At 36.8% G+C, this 20665-nt stretch overlaps 2 protein-coding genes and 1 non-coding gene across 5 annotated transcripts; 1 reads left to right on the top strand and 2 right to left on the bottom strand.

Moving 5' to 3' along the window:
- Window positions 1–5049: 5049 nt before the first annotated feature.
- Window positions 5050–13690, top strand: LOC116255481 (probable sugar phosphate/phosphate translocator At3g17430). Its single transcript, XM_031631322.2, has 10 exons — window positions 5050–5291; window positions 6517–6844; window positions 8617–8724; window positions 10502–10533; window positions 10630–10680; window positions 10887–10948; window positions 11035–11296; window positions 12254–12519; window positions 12612–12700; window positions 13190–13690. Exons 2-10 carry the CDS (start codon window positions 6734–6736, stop codon window positions 13352–13354), a joined length of 1146 nt encoding a protein of 381 aa, XP_031487182.1. The 5' UTR covers window positions 5050–5291; window positions 6517–6733; the 3' UTR covers window positions 13355–13690.
- Window positions 13691–15183: 1493 nt separating this feature from the next.
- Window positions 15184–15265, bottom strand: TRNAS-UGA (transfer RNA serine (anticodon UGA)). Its single transcript has one exon. It is a non-coding gene; the product is annotated as a tRNA-Ser (tRNA).
- Window positions 15266–15716: 451 nt separating this feature from the next.
- Window positions 15717–19859, bottom strand: LOC116255462 (uncharacterized). Of its 3 annotated transcripts, none has more exons than XM_031631302.2 (5): window positions 19699–19859; window positions 18639–19008; window positions 18293–18489; window positions 17315–17522; window positions 15717–16534 (listed from the first exon to the last, which is right to left on the bottom strand). In XM_031631302.2, exons 1-5 carry the CDS (start codon window positions 19704–19706, stop codon window positions 15884–15886), a joined length of 1434 nt encoding a protein of 477 aa, XP_031487162.1. In that variant the 5' UTR covers window positions 19707–19859; the 3' UTR covers window positions 15717–15883. The 3 variants fall into 3 exon arrangements, with proteins under 3 accessions (XP_031487162.1, XP_031487154.1, XP_031487170.1); XM_031631294.2 differs by having other exon boundaries at window positions 17315–17576; window positions 19699–19858; XM_031631310.2 differs by lacking the exon at window positions 19699–19859 and having other exon boundaries at window positions 17315–17576; window positions 18293–18493; window positions 18639–18888.
- Window positions 19860–20665: the final 806 nt, after the last annotated feature.

The raw sequence follows: 20665 nt of genomic DNA on the forward strand, positions 1-20665 counted from the left end.
ATAAATGTAGGAAATTCCACACTTTGGAATCCAGTCCGGTACGAGTTCTCAATGACGACGGGATCCAACAGCGACAGTGGAAGAGTGAAAGCGCCACTGGGAAGGGAAAAACGTGGTCCGAAGGGTCATGCCCGTTGAATACCCCGTCGGGGTCGTTTCCCTTGTCCGTGTTTGCGTGTGGCCCCATTTGTTTCGTCCCGTGAAAGGGTGGAGGTAATAAATATATGGGTCACCTTCATTCAGCGAAATTTAAACAAACTGAGGATCTCAATAGCACGAATCTAGATCTCATGCATGTTACATGCAAGAAAACCTAAAGATAAGGAGGGAGGCTCCAACCTTATCCATGAATCTGAGATGCATGGTGATCGAAGATAGCCACAAATCCGTAGCTAGCAAATGTCATTTTAATTGATCAAATCAAATCAAATCGGTGGCGAATCTGTTCGATCTCGTGGTCGATTCAAGATAGCAGCATCTCTTTTCCCTAAAACTTATTTTTTGAAATATTATAAGAAATTTTAGTTTTTACTTAACATGTTTTATACATTTTTTTAGAAAATACTTCTTTAAAAATATTATCAATTTATATAGATTCACATGAATTGACCGATTTACTGAATTCTAAAGTAACTTTCATAGGAGGTGTTGTCGGCACTCAGAGGTGGAGCCAAAATTTTTTTATGAAAACGACCAAATTAAAGTTTATAAATTTTGATTAGTGCTAAACTACAATTTTTTAAAATTTTTATATAAAACAAGTAAAATTTTCTAAAATTTACATTTTTTTTTTGTTTTTAATGAGACTTCCATACAATTTTTTTTCCCAGTAACCTTGAACTTAAAAAAAAATAGTGTTGTGCGAATGAGAAGTGGCCTATTTAGCAATGATATTTACATGTATATTTTTCTTTAATATATAAAAGTAAGTTAAACTAGAATCTTTAAAATGCTTAAAAGTTAATAAAAAAATTAACAATATATTTAAGGACGAACTACCACCACTTGATTTTAATTTTTTTAGAGAATATTGGTCCTTTTTTTAATGTTATTGATCATAATAATAAGAGTTTGTACTGTGTACGGCTGAATTTAAGATGTCTGACACATTGAAAGCGCTAGATGCTACTGCATTGTCTGTATCACAAAATTTATCATGATATGGAAAAATCGGTTCTGTGCAGCCGATTTGGTGAACAGGCCGAGTCACTGGTTTAGATGAATCGTTCGTGAATTTGTTAAGTATACTGAAAAAATAATTTAAATATATATATATATATATAATATATATAATTAAATTAAAAAAAATAGTGAATGAGACAAAAAAGGCAGAATCTCAAAGATGTTGCAAACAAGAATTATAAGTACAAACAAATTTTTTAGTGACGATTCATGATCATTTAGTTACAAATTTTTAAGATAACTAAAATTTGTTGCTGAAGTCATTAGCCACGATGGTATTAATGATGGCGTATATACAAACAAAAGTTAATTATTAAAGTTTTTTTTTTTTGGTAATCTAACCTTTCATATATATGTGATCTTGATAGTGATTTGGTCAGGAACATATATCAAGTTGGTCATTTTTTTTTACCTTAATAATGATTACCGAATAACTTGAAAAAATACCATTTACATTAAATTGGTGTTTATGAACACAATATAAAATAATTTTAAATACAAATTTAAGTGATCAGGGTTTTGTCATTGATCCAAGTGGTTAAATATCTACCAATTACTCTAAGGTAGCATGTGTGAGATAATGGGTCGTCACTAGATGGCTAAAATCTAAAAAATCGTAGTAAAAATACCACAAATCGTCGCTAAACCTACTATAAACACACACACAATACCAATTTAGTGAATGTTCTTTGTCAACAACAACATATAATATAACACACACACATATATATATATGTTGTTGTGCACTAGATGCTGATAGGTAGTTAAATTTTAAACATTTATCATTAAAGAACGGCTACTAAATTAGTATTAAATTTGATTTTTGGTGTGCATATAATAAGAGATTGGTAGATAGTATACTATTAAAACTATAACTCTTAAATTTATGTTAAAAAGTGTTTTAAACAAGATGTGAACCTTCTTATGTATTTACAAACATTAATTTAATATAAATGAGGCTTTAGTTCAACTCATTTTTTGTAAAAAGAAATCGATCTTTACACTATTATTTTTGATCTTACAAGAGTCGTTAGGTTTTTTTTATTGTTAAAAAAAAAACATTATTTAAGCAACAGAACAAGTAACTTAATTACATGTTTGAGAAAAAAAAACATGTTTGGGAAACATCATGCTCATGCTTCTGTCAAGTCTAACTTTTAAATTTTAAAACAATATCTACAGTTATACTATGCAATCTAAAACAAACATCTGAAAATATGGTTTAAGCATACGAGTTTTCTTTAATTAAAAATCAAATATACTGATTGAACTTAAAAAAAAAAAACTTAAAATCAGCAAATGTAAATTATTTTAAATTTGTCGAGAAATAAGAGGCCATAAAACTAACTTTTACCTTGTACTCGTGGATTCGAGCCTCGTTTCTCTTTATTATTACTAGTAGTTCACGCGTTTTTCGTCTCATTTTATTATGAAGATAGGCGCTTCTTACGAAACGATAACCAAAGCGTTAAATTCAGAACTTTCAAATTTATTTTTTTGCTTCGTAAATGAAGAGGAATCTTCGGGCGAGACCATTTAATGGGCTTATATTTAAATGATGTTTGAAATAAAGAAAACACAAGAGGAGCCTCGGTTTCAGGTTTATGTGTCCACCCATTAAGAGTAAGATATTGCATCGGGTCGAGTCTGCCAAATACTGAAATCCAGGTCCGAATCAGTTCGACACCCCAAAACTTGAGCCTCAATTTGGTCTAATTAAATTAAAAAATATATAGTTTTAATATAGAAATATAATTCATCATAATAAAATATTATAATTATATATATTAATAAAATATATATTAAAAAATTCATTGTGGTGCAATAGTGGTGCACTTGGTCGGGTTGTGACAGTTTAGTTGTCAATTTTATTTCGGTGTGCACTATGTTACTCTCGAGTTTAATCCATAAGTTCACTTAGGTCTTGATGCATTTTTAAAACCCGAAGAGATAGGAGAAAGAGATGGCTTCGGCTTTTCCCCGAAAAAGTGGGTTTCCTTCTTGCTCGCCAAAATTGCGGAGCGGGTAACCCTGTGTTGCTTCGAGCTAGAAATTCACCGAAAAGTCCGACTCGGTTCACTAGCGTCACAATTAACACATTCTTTGTTGTTTTAATTATTTTTAAAAATATTTTAAAGCCATTCTTAGTTTTTAATTATATTAAGGGCTTAATAATTCCTTTTGTCGATGATTCGTTGATTCAATGGAGTTCGTCGCGGAATTGATTCCATTTTGCCTTTGATTTTTTTACAACATCGGTACAACCAAGCCGTACGACTACGAGCTAGTTTTGTCTGTCAACCCTAATTCAATACTAATTTCTTAAATTCTGAAATGATTTCTAATGGTTCGGTCGATGCCTAACCTTGTTCTTAAAAATTTAAAATATTTAATAAATCCTAATAAAAAATCATAAAAATATGAAAAATGCAAAAAACAGGTATAATATGTGTATAATACACATTTTTTTCATGTTTTTTTTTAAAAGACACGTTTTGTAAGAGTATTATACGACTGATTATGTTTTGTCGTGCGTCTTTTTCTAATAAAAAGCATTTTTTGTGACAATGATTCTAACAATATGTGAGTGTGCTCGACATTTGATTTAGAAAGTCAGACTTAGTCCGCTCTCTATAATTCTAAGACCTTGTCCTTAGTAATTCTACGTTTAGGGTTTATGTATACGTTTGAGCTTATGCAAAGAATCGACGATATAACAAATTGTTTCAAATAATTTGTCAATTTTAGAGCATATATCATTTTTTCATATTAAATTATTTATTCATGATTTTTTGCTACTTATTTATTTTAAAAATAAATATGTTGTAATTTTTTAGCAATTTTTTAAAATGTTTATCTGGGAAAATGCTTTCAACAAAAAACCTCAACACTATATTCTTATACTTACAAAGTTTTGGTGTGTTTGGATTTAAATGAATCTATGGTATATCTTTCAACTCAAGTGTTATTAAACCAAAATGTGACAACTACGATCAGTTTTGAATCTCCCTTTTATCTTGTTGCCCAATTGTACTGCATCACTCAAGTAATATGTTTATTAATTCACTACCATTCATTGGGTTGACTGATTCATGAAATTGACAGTCTAGCTGTTTAATTCAAAAATCAGTTTTGGTGCATGATTTTGAGTGGAAGAGAATCCTACCACCCAACCGACCTTTTGCGGCTCATTATTCTAACCAATTGTATTATGTTCTTCAATGTTATTATATTTTCGGGTGATAGAGAATTATTCTGGCCGAGTCAAAGCCTCTCTCTCTTCTCATGTTTTTGACTTAGAACTTTTTTGAAATTTGAATGATCTTACCCTACATCTTTCAACTCAAGTGTTTTACATGTCATTGTTTGCGATTAAAAAAAAAAATAACATCTATGAGAATTGAACTAAGGACATATCTCTGTCAAGAATTGAACTAAGGACATATCTCTGTCAAGAATTGAACTAAGGACATATCTCTGTCAACATGATAACATTATTTATTATAGATAAAACATGTTTAGAAAGAGAATATTGGATCGGGTTTGATAATTCGTGGATCCGAAGTGTCCGATCCGTTTATCTCAGCCGTACGCCTTGAGCTGTGTCAGGGCGTTGAGGGGCCTCGGAAGCGCTAAACGGTTCTTGGATCCGGATCGGGTCCGACTACTCCGACCCGTTTTTTTTTTTTCCATGTCCGTGGGGCGTTGCTGGCGGTTGAACGGAGAAGAGAGGAAAAGTTATTTCCAGACGCGCCCCTTGCTGATTGTCGGTGCTCTTTTTTTAATTCCCTTTTTTCCTGTTTCCTCATTTCTTGCGTCAGAAAAAAAAAAGATTATACTCCGACCTTCATTTATTGGTCATGGTATAAATTTACAGAAGCGAGAGAGAGCTTCTTGGTCTGGGAGGAAGGAGAGAGAGAGAGAGAGAGAGAGAAAGAAGTGGAGAGTAGACGCGGTGGTGTTCATCTGTAAGAGCGAGGGAGAGCTAGGGTTCTTCTTCTTCTCTTTGGGAGTGCTGCCGAGCTGCGGATGTGGGGGGAAGAACGCTGGCTGAACGAACGAGTTCAGGGATCTGGCGGACGTCGCTTCACGAATTCGTCATTAACGCGGTACGCGTTGAGATTGAGATCTTGTGTTATTTCGTGCTATTTTTTGGCGCATTGATCGTTTTTGCCAGTCGTCGACGAGCTTCTTGGTCAGGATTTGGGGAATTGGAGCGAATGCGGTGGAGTCGGGAAGTGGGCGGGGTGTGTCAATGGGGAGATTAGGGGAAGGGTGATTGGATCGTGAGGTTTCTTGCTTCAAGTGTTGGGGATCGTCCGTTGTCTCTTTTGTACTGATGGATCTCGTTTCCCTCTTCTCGGGCTTTTTGTTTGCTCTTTTTCTTTTTCCGGTCTGGGGTTCTTGTTAAGTTGAGGTGTGATGTTGATTTGTTGAGAAGAGGATGTTGCACTGTAGACGATTGGGATGAAATGTCTTAGGGAACTCGTCTTTTCTGCGTTAGGCTTGCAAATCTCGGCCTTTTTTATGTTTGTTTTATCGTTTATCTTGCTAATGAGCTCTTCTGGTTTGTTTCCTCTTCGATCTAAAGTCTCAGGGATATAAAATATTTGTGATGGAAAACTAGTTAAAGAATGTTAGGGTTGTTTCTCTTCCATTTCAGGAAAGGCTTTTTGCCGAGGATTTTTTTCCTTCCCCATTTCTTTTAAATATTTGTACGTTCAATTTTAGCGACATTTTTTTTGGGTCAATGAAGAGTAATTTCGGTTATTATATATGAATACTGTGGAGAGAGCAGTACGGCTACATTACACAAAAGTGAGTGAAGTTCGTGGCACGGTTTGTTCGATGTGCTGGAACATGAAACAGATTCTACATATTTTGATCTGTTCTCTTGTTCCATATCTGAAATGTGGATATGTCTTGCCTGCTATACTTGTTAGAGACATCTTTTGGTGGAAAGTTTTTATTGTCCAAAACGTAAAATAGAAGCAGTTGATTTTGCGTGGTACGTTGGTCAAATCACAGGAATATACTTTTTAAGTTGGACGTTCAAATATGTTCAGATAATTACATCACGAAATGCGAATGTATACGTTTAAATTTTCTGTTTCTTTTTCTTTTTCTAATTTTACTTTTAGGACTTCACTGTGTTGTTATAAGTCGACCAAATTTTATACCTTCCTTACAAGCAAGAAGCTGTTAGTTTATGACTACTTCTTTGCTGCCTAGAAGAGCAAACGCCCACTTGAGAAGTCAACGGGTGCTATCTTGTTGGTGTTTTTGTTTCGATATCTTACTTGCATGTCCTAACTTGACTTTTTTTGTCTTTAGGTCGCGAAGGTAGATTGTATTATTGTCTGGACGTTGTTACATTTCAAAAATGCAGCCGTATTTTGGACGACTTTCATGGCCATCTTGTAGGAAAAGGCTTTCCCTTGCCCATTGAAGATTGTGCCGTCAAGAGCCAGCCTTCGGCAATATAAATTGGAATACCTTGAGGCAAGAGGTGTTTGTTGCTGTTTAGCTAAGGATAGCAAAAGGGCATTTGATGTTGCCAGCGAAGAGAGTAGACATGTTGATCAACAAGCCTCTTATGCTTACCTATCTTTACTTACTGATATACATATTGCTATCGTCTGGAGTTATTTTGTATAACAAGGTTAGGCATTCTTCATTGATGTGAAGATTTGTTGCCTTATGTTTGATAATTTGTTTTTGGCTTACAGATGTTGCTATCATATAACATGTAGTGTTTCACTTGAAAGTCATAAGCAGGTTTCACTGCCAACTACGCTGTAGGGAATGAATGAAATTTGGTAACCCAACTTCTTCTATTGTTTAAGAACATCATTATTTGTCCTATGTCTATAATATTTTAAAAATGAATAGACAAACATTGTAGGAGGCCATAGGTGACAAGAAACTAGAGAATATATGAGACAGTTCAATTTATGTGGTGAACCATGGACAGTTCACCTGGAATTTCCATGAGTGGCAAGGATCAAGAAAATACGGGAAATATTGAAGGTGGTGCAGCAAAAATAAAAATCCTGATTCAAAAGCAAACAGTTCACAGCCTTAATTGGGAAAAAGTATTGGTGCAAAGTTATTTTCCCCTTTAATATGAAGAACCTGAAATAGTGAAATTCCAACATTTGAGGCTATCAAATGGTTTCACAATTTCTGGCGACGATAAAATAGCATATCAAGAAATATGAATCATGAAACATACTTTCACCAGTCATGCAACAGCTTGGTTTGTCATGTTTCCCTATTTTATTTAAGATACTGGTAGCTATATCTAAAAGTAAAATTGCAGCAAGGCCCTTATAATGCCACTATCTAGTAGATCCCTGAGTTGTATACATCCTTAATTCATTTAACATTTTGTAATGTTTTTGCTGCACATTTAAAGCTTAGGTTTCATGTTAACTTGTTCCTTCCTCGATTGACAAGATTTGTCATTGCCAAACGCATTATTCTCATTGCCTTTTGTGTTGTGCATGCCAACTTTTCCTTTTTGCAAGAATGTTCCAATCTTGAGTGTGATATGAAGCCTTCGCCACATGTGGCATGTGTCTTGTGTTGCAAGAAAATTTTCTTACAATCCTTTTTGCAAGAATGTTCCAACCTTGAGTGTGATATAAAGCCTTCCCCACCTGTGGCGTGCATTTTATGTTGCCAAAAGATTATCATTCAATTTTTTTTTCCAAAGAATCTATATCAAATATTAAAAAAATTCCTGGCTTAGTTTCAGATTTGGCTATTCTGGAACAGGATGGATTATGGTCATGTAGTTATTCATCTTTGCTAATGGGCATGCACCATGATGTCTGTTTAACTTTATACTTATAGTTAAGAAAACATATGGATTCCCTTTTTTCCTTATACCTCATAACTTAGATTTTCAACTAAGGTAGATCTTAGGATTTTGGATCCTTGATTTTCTAACAAGGATATATTCTCTTATATATTTGAAAGAGTCAAGGATAACGACATGGATTTATAATTTGCAATATATGAATTTGAAGCACAATGGGAATCTTAAATCCCTAGCATGTTAGAAGCATGTATTTAAGGTGAGCCCCGTGGTTAAATCAGATCCGGTTTATCAAAGACCCCCCTTAGTGACTTTCATACATGGCTAGATGTAGTGGTTGGGCAGGACATTTGTCACCGTCATGCACATTTAAGGAGATTACACTTATTGTAATTTCAAGATAATAAGATCGCTCAACCTGGAATACCACTATGCCATCTTATACTTTGAAATGTTCGTTTTCATGCTTGATATCTTGATCTCCATGGAAGCGGTTGTCCATGCCCACATATTTATATGGTTGGTTTTTTTTTTTTTTTTTTTGGGTTCTAAATTAGTTTTCCAGCTTTCATACGCTTGTTTTGTGAAAGTTATTTCTTTTGTTCTTGCAGTGGGTTCTATCTCCAAAATATTTCAATTTTCCATTTCCCATAACACTCACAATGATTCACATGGCATTTTCTGGTGCTATCGCATTCATTCTTGTTCGTGTTCTCAAGGTATGGATTTTCTCTTCTAAATGTTATGTAGCCTTCTCAACTTTGTCTTGCAATACTTTTATGACATCCCCTAGCCTTAGCATGATACTGATGTTGAACATTATGACATGTGGCCTCCTCAAATTTGACTGGAATTCCTTTTTTTACCTTCCCTAGCCTTGCGTAATACTGATGTTTAATATCCTGATTGTTCCCTTTATTCTTGTTTTAATGATACATATATTCACATTTCTCCATGTGCATGCACGAATGCGTATGTTGGAATTTTTTTTAAAGGTTCATGGTATTTTGTGAGATTGGGGGAGCACTTATTTAATGCCAAAATATCTAATTGTTTGTAAATAAATTTATTAGAACAATAACCTGTAAGCATCACTAGAATAGAGTCTTGTTTTCTTTGTTTAAAATGCTTGAGTGTCTGAAAGTACAATACATAAGTTGGTGAAAAGGCTTCAATGTGTCTTTCTTAGAAAGACCATGTTTGAATAAGTGAGCTAGGATGTTAGAGGACCGGTTTTAAAAATAGGGACGAAGAAAGGGAAAAAAAGTTTAGATGCTTTCAGATATCATCTCAATGTCTTTATCAGAAGCAAACTTGAGTTCCTAATGGAGGGTCAAGAATCTGAATACAACATAATACTGTCCTATGTCACATGAGTGCTACGGAATGGGTATGGGTACGGTGGTGCTATTCGGACACGAGAATTTTGAAAATTGTGGGTACATGGGTATGGCTAAATTTTCAATTCCCAAAAATGGTAAAATAAAAAAAAAAACATTAATAGTTCATACTTGTAATCCCATAAAAAAGTCTACAAACAAAACATCACACAAAACATTGTTTATCACAAACAAAACGTTGTTTGCCATAAGAACACTATCATTATCATCATTCTATGATTCTAGCTTAAAAAGACGCAAAACAAAAAACATGTAATGAACAGAAAATTGTAGGAATAAAACAATACACAATAATAAGAATATGTCAATAAATTGCCAGCATTTAGGCTTGTGCCTAAGCTTGGCTGATCAGCACTTGGCAGCCTTTTGTTTGGTTGATGAAGACTGAAGATAATCTTGTAGTTGCTGGTAGATTCATCAAAAATTTAATAAAACATGGAAGCAACAGCAACCAAACAAAAATGGCAGGTGGCAGCCAAAATAGCCAGAGATAGCCAGCATTCAGCAACAAATAAATGGCAAGTGACAAGTAGGCAGCCAAAATAGCCAGCAAAAGATAAACACCAAACATGTAAAATCAAACAAAACATAAAAAGATAGAAAAATCTACTGTTTTACAGTTCCATCTTCAAACAAAAACATCCCCAAATAAAAAAAACGAAAACCAATCAAGAAAAATGCAGGTAGCTCGAGCTCTACTGTACAGCACAACTTGTGTTTCGTAAGTTAGCACGAAAGATTTTTATGGTTTGGATCAGGTCTGACCCAGAACTGATCCAACCCATACCCAATAGCTTAGCCGTACCTGCTTCCGCGTACCCACGTACCGGATTTCCCCACATACCCGTGTCACATAAATACTTTCCAACATGGTATCTGCCTTGCTATGTTCCCAGTTGTCATCTTTTATACGTTTTGGGTTATGTCAATATCTCTTTCGTATACAAGCTTGCTAATTTTTTCGACCACGTATGTCATTATGTGCAATGTGTGAGCAGCCATGCATAACTGTCTGTACAAATATGCTCCTTTTTGTGGGGACATTATGAGCAATGTTATTCATGTGGTTTCTAACATGTCTATTGCTCTTATTCAGGTCGTATCACCTGTCAATATGACATTTGAAATGTAAGAAAACCAAATGACTTTTTTTTGTTTCCTTTTTGTATTTGTATTTCTTTTCTTGTTTTCCTGCCTCCTAATGAAAATTCGTCCATATTGCAGCTATGCAACATGTGTAATTCCTATCAGTGCTTTCTTTGCATCAAGCCTGTGGTATGTCCTGAACTTGTTCAGTCTGTGATTAAGTTCATGGTTTCATGATATGGAAAACTGTAGAATATAGGATTTTATTGCAGAGGTTTCTTGTTCCTTTTGACTTTTTTATGCTTTTTTTTTGCTAGTTGCCATTTCTGCATAATTTTTGTCTGCTTCATTTTTTTTTTGTGTAAGATAAACCAATGCATCCTGTACGTCCACAGGTTTGGTAACACTGCTTATCTGCACATTTCAGTGGCTTTCATCCAGATGCTTAAAGCCCTTAGTATGTACTTCCATCTCCTTTTATAAAAGTACTCTTGTATCATGATTTATTTTCATCTTACATCTATGTTCCATCTGTTCTTACAGTGCCAGTTGCAACTTTCTTAATGGCTGTTATATGTGGAACCGATAAATTGAGGTGTGATGTGTTCTGGAATATGGTGCTTGTCAGTGTTGGAGTTGTTATCTCTTCATATGGGGAGATTCATTTTAATGTAGTTGGAACAGTGTACCAAGTGACTGGCATATTTGCAGAAGCTCTTAGGCTGGTGTTAACTCAAGTCCTTCTTCAAAAGAAGGGCTTGACATTGAATCCTATCACTAGCTTGTACTATATAGCTCCCTGCAGGTATGTGTTGGATGACAAGTAGGACGTAATTCTTCTCTTACCAATTGCACGTTTTCTGGCTTATTTTCATTCATAACTGAGTGTTTACAGGCTATAAGAGAGTAATGAATATCATGATATTGCTTGTTCTTTATTTAGGGATTGTCTGAACTTTTTACTCATCTCCATCATAACAACTGAAGGTTCCTAGGTCTTCTCCTTCTATTTATCAATTATGTGTAGTCCTATCAAGTTAGGTTTAAGTGAAATACTTTACTGCAGAAGTAGGACAGTTGCAGCAACTCAAGTGAAAGAAGAATGTCCTGGGGGCCGAAGGAAAGAAGAAATTACAACTGACATTTTGAAACAGTGGGGAAGATTTGTACTGTAGAAGTTGCAATAGAACTGAGTGATGTTGTTGCATAATTGATCTCATCCTAATAGACGAGATGCTGAGAGGGTTCCAATTGCACTGAGTACTGGAAAAGGGAAGACTGGATTAAGCCAATAAAAGTTCTTTTGAGAAATACATCAGTGCTTCCTTGTCATGGGGAGTACATGATGGCCTTTTCCTTTTGTTCTCCTTTTCGTTGGTAAGCTTATGTGGCATTCTCATTGTGGAAATTTCAGTCCAGGAACATTGACTGGTACAACAGTACCTTTTCTAATCTATATTCCTCTTTGTGGAGCTTAGGGTTCATCTCTCTTTCACTTGAATCAAGAGAATGACCATATGAAAATAGTGCTTTATTTACATCATCTATCATATGTACTATTATTTTTTCTGCTTTAGCACATTTTGACAAGTACAGAATCAGACTTTGATATGATTGTGCAAGTTGCTCAATTTTATTCCTACCTATGATTTGCAGTGCATGTGATATCCTGTTGGAAGCATTGAGATTGTTTGTGAACGATTCTTCACCTGGTGCCAGCCACTTTTCATGCTTAATGATTATACACTTTCATCTTTTGCAGCTTCATGTTTTTGTTTGTGCCCTGGTATTTCCTGGAGAAGCCTGGAATGGAAGTTTCACAAATTCAGTTCAACTTCTGGATTTTTTTCTCAAATGCAATTTGTGCTTTGGCATTGAACTTCTCAATATTTTTGGTGATTGGAAGAACTGGTGCTGTAACCATCCGTGTTGCTGGCGTTCTGAAGGACTGGATATTGATTGCTCTCTCAACCGTTATATTTCCGGAGTCAACAATTACTGGGCTAAACATTATTGGCTATGCCATCGGTAGCTTCATCTTGCCAAACCTTCGGAGTTTTATGCTTGCATTCAAGCTGATTGGTCCAGGTTCTCACTTTGAACATGATTTTCCTTTGCAGCTCTGTGTGGTGTTGTGATGTATAATTACTTGAAAGTCAAGGATGTGCGTGCTTCTACTGCCGAAATTCTTCCAGAAAGGGCATCAAAGGTAGGTCTGTCACTTTTGGTATCGTGAAGTCTGATATTCATCTTTTTCTGATATCTGCATAACATTCATCCATTTCATTCTACGTTGGGTTGTCCTGTTGACTGATTGCATATTGTCAGTCCTGATTATTTTTCATCATTTACTGAAGATTTGCACTTTCTGTTATTAAACGTACATGAAGTTGGACTGGTTCAGCAATGACGTTTGATAACTCAAATCATGGATTGAATAGTAATACTTTTTGCTGTTTTTCTGCTGCATGAAACCCATAGAGCTTTAGGATGCAGGTTCAGCGCCTTAGGGGTACCATTGACAAGCGCACATCATTGCTTTGATGTTTGTGTAGTATCACCTCATGAGGGTGCTTGTTTTACAGCTGGTCTCGTTGGAAACACTCATGAGTCTAGATGTTCAGCATCTTTTCGATATTCATACGGTTGTGGTTTTCTATTCTTTCAAGTGACAGAAATTGTTCTTCCTCTCTGACAGGAATGGCGACTGGATAAGAAGTCGTCTGATCTATATCCAAATAATAGCAACGATGGAGGCAATCCCCTGCAACCAAGTGCTGATAACGATGAAGAAACACCTCTTATGGCATCCTCAAGGCTGTCCCACATTGGCAGAAGCGTGCTGGGGACACATGCAGCTTGAGCCCTCGCTGAACTGCTTAACTGTTCTCGTTTTGGTGCAATCCCCTGCCTTACATCATGATGGCTTATCATATTCTTTTCAGGAGAAGTTTAGTTTCTACTCCATTCGAAAAGAAATGCCATCCATTTTTTCCCCCACTGGGGTCGAGGAAGGAGAGGCGATGATTCTTTTCTTTTGTGGGTTCTTCTCAGCCAAGGCTTCTTGAGGTATAAAGCTGTCTCTCAAGTTAGCTCAAGGGCGAGGCAAGTTGCCATCTTTGTTGCTCAATGTTTCCTCTGATGCTTGCAGAACCCATGCAAGGCCTTATACGATTTAAAGATTTCACTTGTTCTCCTCTTTCCTTCTTCCGTACAAGCTTTGATTTTTACGTGTATGCATGTCCTTTTATTAGTCGTCGTGATGCTATCAATGCCTTCATGCGTTTGGCCATTCTCCGGACTCGGGTTTCTCGCCTTTTCCTGACTTCAAATGTTGGGGTTCGTTGCCAACTCCGTTTTGTCAGTTTTAATCTTGTCCTAGATGATTAAGTGAGCGCACTTCAACTCAAGTTTGAGATTTCAGTGGGATACAGAACCAAGTGAGATGATAACTAGATCAATAACTCCTTGAAGTTGAAGCCTTGAAGAGGCTGAAGCCACTATCCCTACTCATAGGGTGCATGGCTGTTTCGGGACTTAGGTAAGAAGTGATAAAAACTTGTCAATTAGAGTGTCGTACATTCACTATTTGCAGTTTCAAGTAGTAGTATTGTTAATGGAAATCAAAGGTTAGATTTTTACTTTGTCCATGAAGGACTAGCTAAGTTATTTCCTTTGGGGTGTAAGGCGTAGTGACAGTAGCACAAACCTCGAGGGTGCATTTCTTTCTTTTTTCTTGGGTGCTTGAATCAAATGTTTCATTCTTATCTGAGAAAGAGTATCCATGATTTTATACGAGAGAAGTGAAAATCCTCCTTCTAGAGTTTGAATGGTTTCTTTCGACGTGGGGAACTGTGCTCGAGCAAATAACACGGTTGGTTCAAGCATAAAGTGAGAACTGATAATATTTTTATAGGGAAGACTTCTCGTACCTGAAGAGCGGGATATGATCTTCAAATGTATGTTTATGGTTGTGTGTTGATAACCCCTTTCATCTTCTTCTTTACGGGATAAGTAACAAGTCGTTGTGACGCATCTTCCTCGACTAGAGATGGGGAATGAAAAGCATTCGACTCCAGTGGTCCGATGTTAGACACTTCAAAGGTCTCTTCTTGGCCGTCCTGCTTATAATACTTGGAAATTTCCTGGCATCAGACATGGATTTTAATGAGAATAAAACTTAAGGTTTAATAACATGTCAGAAATCCAACGTTTGATATTTGCTAAAAAGTTTACTGTTCAAGACATCATTACTCCGTCTGATATTTGCTAAAAAGTTTGGTTGTTTTGAAAAAAAACGCGTTGCAACAGTATTTTCTTTTGAAGAAAAAACGTTACTTCTTGATATGTTGCCAAAGATAGATGAGCAGGGGCCATATTAATATTCTCTGTATCATTATCGGATCCAGACTTGGTAGATCTGGATCTGCATGGCTTCCAACACAAGGAACTGGATCTGTCGCCAGATCCGTGTACAATATCAAGTAACAAAGTTGGATCGGGTTTAACTTTTTATGTTAATACTGTATGAGTGCACACAGTGAAACTACTCGTAATTTATATTGTTCAGAAATAATGGAATGGCCGAGTCATCGTTGCACGCTCCACGATGTTGATAAAAGATTTGAAATTTAGTTGAATTAATAACGTAACTGGAGTTGTGGAAAAAGCGTACAAAGGGGAAAAATGAATCGTCGACAGCAGGGTTCGAACCTGCGCGGGCGAAGCCCAACAGATTTCAAGTCTGTCTCCTTAACCACTCGGACATATCGACCTTGTTGATGACTAAGTAAAACATTAATTATACGTACCTGTTTTATATTATTTATTAAAAAAGGCAATACGCAATCACGCGTTGGTTTTCGATATTCAAATTTAAGCAGCTGGATTTGGCAGTAAACACCATAAAATATCAAGAGTTTAGAATCACTTGTACATTGTGATGAAGATTCATGCCCATAAAGGATCTCAATGGATTTTGATATACATTTTCCTTTTATGCTAGACTCGTCTCAGTTCCTGGATCTGTCGTTTCGTGGTTGTCAAACAAAGCTCGAATCAATCAAGAACCAAGAATGAAGGGTTGGCATTTAAGCAACGTTTACCTACAGGATCTAAGATTCACCCGTCCAAGGATTGCTCATCCCCTATACCATCCACCATTTAAGTTTCTCTAAAGACACATGCAGCAAGAAAAGACCAATTTGATCCCATATAGAAGCAAGTAGAGAGAGAAACATGGTTTTTTTTCTCAATCAACCAAGAAATGTTTTTCCCGCAAACAATAGAAACAATGACAAAAATTTCCCCATGAAGCGATTAAATTAGCGGTAAATATCCCAATGGAAGAATAGGCATGGCAGCAGGCATGTAACTCCAATTCACCAACTGCTCATGAAGAAGAAACATGTTTCTTCTTTCTGCGCGCATGATTAGCGTACGTTCTCAGCTTACCAAGAATAGTCCGCTCGCTTATTCGTAGGGACAACGAACCATGCAACTTTGGCTGTTCCAAACTCAAGCATTTGCTCAGTGACTCCATGTCTTCTACCAACGAAGTGGAACCATATAGCCTTTCTCGCATATGAGCAAGAGAAATAAGTGCATCACATACACGACCAGTTAGCATCCAATCCCCCTTTTCTGTAATTTTTCTGCCAAATACTGTGTCTATGATCTCACCAAACAACTGGAACTTCAAGGCATCATCCCTGTCTTCAAAGGGAGGTACATGGTAGCAGAGCTTTGTATACGCATTCTCCGGCAAGCACATGACGTACAATAGAACCACAAGCTCTGGCTGAGGCTGCCCGCATGAAGAAATTTCGAAATATTCTGACTTCTCGCTAATACACCCAGAGAATCCCATCTTCCTCCATGTTGACAACCGGGATCGACTGTAACGACTAGAGAAGGATGATGAGCTCCATTCGCATACAAGACCAAGGTCCATATTCACAATGTCAAATGGATTATCAGGCTCAGTAAAGCCATATCTGTGCAGCAAGGCAGCATTGCCCAAATTACCATATGTATTGAACACCTGGAAGAAACATAAGAACAAAATAAGTGTATATATACATAAAAAGTTCATACACTTGCACCAAAGAATAAAACAGAAATCATTGTTTGGGGGGTTGTGCCATTGAGTGGATGAAGTGGACAGAGGTGGCATTGCATGAAACTCTTAGGCCGTTCATCAACCCCCTATAAAACACGCGAGGACTGATGAAATTTGCAGAATACCAAAATAGTAATTTGGAGAGGACACGTGATATGGCAGATAGGAAGGCAAACGTCAAGGTCAAAGCTAGGGCTTATAGTCAAGAAAACTTCAGAAGCCCCTGCGGAGTAGGTGACCATAGATTTTCCGAGAGCAGAAAACCGTAGCTTGGAGAAGACACTTGATACGCCAGAGAGTGTGCCGCATATCAAGATCCAAACTGAAGCAAGAACAGCCAAGGCTTGTTGTCAAAAGACTGGCTAAGCGAAGGCATGTTTGCTTCAGAAGCACGTTTTCTGACAAAAAACAGAAACTGTAGCTTGCACACGTTAACATTAGAGGATGGCGAGGATGGCCATCAGAAAACACCCTTGGCTCTCATGACGGATCAAAGTACCACATTCTTCTGAATTGCACCAAATTGTCCTAGTAGCAATAGTTGCTAAACTGACATAAGAATATAGTAGCACCAGTTGCAGAACTGACACCACAATATAGACACATGAACAGGTGCCAAGCATGAGCCATAAGTTTCTAAGAAAGAGAAAAGGTGAACAAAAGTTGCTATTATAAATATAATAACAGAAAAGGAAGGCCCACCTCACATCCAGCCTTAACATCTCGCACCATGATCATTTCAAGAACTTCTGGAAATTCTTCTGGACTTGAAGATGTAGAATCCTTCATATGATTGATGATATCTCCATCATTTGCATTTAAATATGAATTTCTAGAAGGACCATCATAATGAGAAGCAGTTGATTTCTGGTCAAGATCCATAGCTGATTCTTCCTCCTCAGCATCAGAACTATAAGAAGTGAGCGTGAAGTGAACATCTTCCGCTCCAGTCTTGTGATTAAAGCTACATTAAGCATGCTACAGTTGTGGTAAAAGGCTTAAAGAAGCAAATGTCATCACTGAACTCATTTCTCGGTTTCACCAAACCAAATGACATACTGACGATCAAAATACATAGAATTCAAAATATAGAAAGTTAGATTGTAATAGTGGACGTACAAGTTCTACTGCCGTAGAGGCCATCTATTTAACCATAATTTGAGAATAAGGTAATTGAACATCATCGGATTAGCAGTGCCTACACTTGCAGGTACAAGTTGGGGTCCCCAAAGAAGACACTAGGGAAATAGTAACAACGAATTGACGTTACACACTCAGATTGTAAGGCGTACAAAGGCACACATTAGAAGATAGTGCCGCTGGTCCTTTTTCGAACTGGAAGATGAACCTCGTTCATTAAACAGAAAAAAAACACAGCCTTTTTCTTCATTCAGTATATGGTGATGGCAAGAATAATCACCAGTTTTCCATATAGAACCTTCAATTTTATTTTCACATAATAGCTCCTTAGTCCTTACGCTTCTTCTTTGTTCAAATTTGATTTGAAAATGGGAGTTTTAAAAAAATAATAAGATGTTCAAAAGTTTACTCGTCAAACTGGCTTCGTGCAGGCATTTTTAACAGAATTTGTAGCTAAATATACGTAGAAACCACTTAGATAATGAATAAAAAGCAAGCAATCTCATCCATGACAACCTAAAGCGACTAGAAGTCACTCACATATCCGCCAAAGGAACCATTCCGAAACCATGATAATCATCTACTTCGAACGACCGAGATGCAATGAGACTTTTGGCAAAGAAATACTGCTCAACGCCAAAATGGCAAGGATCAAGCTTCAAATCTTCATCATCCAGAAGCGGCCGGATGCACTCCTTCCAGTCCTGACAAACAAGTTTCTTGTCCTCTTTTACTATCTGCCTAGAGACATACAGCATTGAGAAAGTAAAGTCAGAGAGGAAAACATCAAATTAGTATCTCGAATTCCGGAACAATAATAACGACCATCTCGCTGAAACATTCACTAGCGAAAAGCGTCAGCATTAGATGGCATTTGAATCATCACCTTGTGGAGCTCAGTTCCAACAAGACAAGTATCAATTTCCTCTGAACTCCAAAGCAGAGGCACGCATTCCTTCTCGGGCAGAAACTGAAGATAGCCATACCACGTGGACTTCTCCCCTATGCTTCTCTCGTACATTATAGCCACAGCGAGGCCAAGCGCACCATCCAACTCCATTTCTTCGATCAGTTTACGCGCCGCGGACGTCTTGATCGTAAGACAAGCAGTCTTGGGGATGCAGGCGATCAATTCGCCCTCCTCCAAGTCGAAAAGGGTCTTCACCCCAAAACCTCGTTCTCCATCGGTGAACACGAGAGCGTCGCTGTACTCGATACCTTGAGACCTCATCCATCGTTTCAATGCACGTAAACTCCTTCATTTCAAACAAAGGAATACATCATATAGAGTGACGGAATCCAGAACAAATCGATGCTCTTGAGTCCAAACGAAGGTGAATTTCGAAAATGAAACTGGGTTTGTTAGAAAACCAAAAATTGAGGCTTCAAAGAAGCAAGCAGGGTGTTACAGAAATTTATTTTGGGAGTTCTCAAAAGGTTGTATGTATGAACATTAGTCAATCCAAATGCTGCACGCAAGGAAGAACAAAAAACACAAATAGATTCATTTTTTCCCACAAGGGAGCTCAGAAAATCATCGATAGTGGTAAGAAAGCCCACAATCATTAATCAAAATATTTTTCGAAATCCGGCAACATGGATCACAACCCAACATTCTTCAAGAAAAAACGAAACTAGTCGTTGAAAAGAGAAAAGGCGTTTCCTGAAAATGATAAAGAAGAGCACCAAGAACTCGAAGGATGCAAAGATTTTGCAGGTTATAACTAATTCGAGAAATAAACAGAAGAATCACGCTTTGGATCCATGAGCACGACAAAATGTCAACGAATCTCAAATTGGTATCTCCAAAAGCCTCTCCATTTTCTTCTAAAACTTCAGAAAAATGGCATCCAGAAGATCAAATACTTGTTCAAATTCCTGAAACTAACTTCTCTTCCTCTTCACAACCATCGGTTCGGGCAACGAAAATCATGAAATTTCCCTACCTCGTCATCCAGATGCTCTCTCTCCCTCTCTGAGTAGCTTTTGCAGTAAGAAGTTACAACCTTCTAGAGTTTCGACACCAGCCATTAGCGCTCGATGAGTAGGGTTTTAGAGGGGGCTCGGAAAGTCTGGGAAGTTGGTTGCGCCCAAAAATTCTTTGTTGCTGCTCCAGTACCGCCATAATGAATCCCCATTGTACATGGTTTAGGGTTCGAGTCCGGTCCTTCCTGACTTTTTCTAATTCGACTCTTGCCTTTTTCCTAATTCGATTAGGATAATCCTACGCTTAACTCAGCTTGTGAATGAGTCGAGCAGAGTCATTTATCGAGTCATTTACTTAACGAGACGAGCTTGAGTTCATGCGTTGACTTGTTCAAATAATCTAATCAAGTCGAGTGAACTCGAACCAACTTGGCTCCAAAATGATGTATTGATTTTTTAAAATATTTAACTTGTTTTTTTAATTAAAAAATTCATATATTAACGTTAATTAATTAATTAAATTTTTACAAAAGCTCATTTAATTTATAGAATCTTAATCGAGTCCACCTCGATTTATAATAAAGTAATAGTCCCCATATTCAAACAGGTTAGTCGAGTTCAACACATAACTACTGAGCTCCAGCTCAACAACGTAACTTCAGATCGAGTATAACTACTGAGCTCGAGATCAACAACGTAACTTCAGATCGAGTGTAAATTGCAAAGAAAATTGTAAGTTCATCATTAATTAAAGACAAATATCACATAATGTTAAACACTAAGGCAGAGATAAGGCCAACCATCGCTTCTTCTTCTTTTTTTTTTTTCTAGTAACAAATTTTTAAATATCTACTACATAATTGAATTTGTTTATCATAAATTTTATTAATTTAACAATGACGGGTCTAACTCTAGGATACAAATCCCGAATGTCATCTATACATCTGTTATACAAATTTTAAAAATGTTATTATTTTAACTGACATA

Source organism: Nymphaea colorata, chromosome 1 (assembly GCF_008831285.2).
Source record: "Nymphaea colorata isolate Beijing-Zhang1983 chromosome 1, ASM883128v2, whole genome shotgun sequence".
Taxonomy (NCBI): Eukaryota; Viridiplantae; Streptophyta; class Magnoliopsida; order Nymphaeales; family Nymphaeaceae; genus Nymphaea; species Nymphaea colorata.

What these genes read in the sequence shown, in the direction of transcription:
- LOC116255481 (XM_031631322.2), top strand. Translation starts at nt 6,734, where the DNA reads ATGTTGCCAGCGAAGAGAGTAGACATGTTGATCAACAAGCCTCTTATG. An exon ending in GAGTTATTTTGTATAACAAG is followed by an intron (nt 6,845 to 8,616) that starts GTTAGGCATTCT and finishes TTGTTCTTGCAG; the next exon opens with TGGGTTCTATCTCCAAAATA. An exon ending in CCAGATGCTTAAAGCCCTTA is followed by an intron (nt 10,949 to 11,034) that starts GTATGTACTTCC and finishes CTGTTCTTACAG; the next exon opens with TGCCAGTTGCAACTTTCTTA.
- LOC116255462 (XM_031631294.2), bottom strand. An exon ending in TTGGAACTGAGCTCCACAAG is followed by an intron (nt 18,490 to 18,638) that starts GTGATGATTCAA and finishes GTCTCTAGGCAG; the next exon opens with ATAGTAAAAGAGGACAAGAA. An exon ending in ATGTTAAGGCTGGATGTGAG is followed by an intron (nt 16,535 to 17,314) that starts GTGGGCCTTCCT and finishes TGTTTCTTCCAG; the next exon opens with GTGTTCAATACATATGGTAA.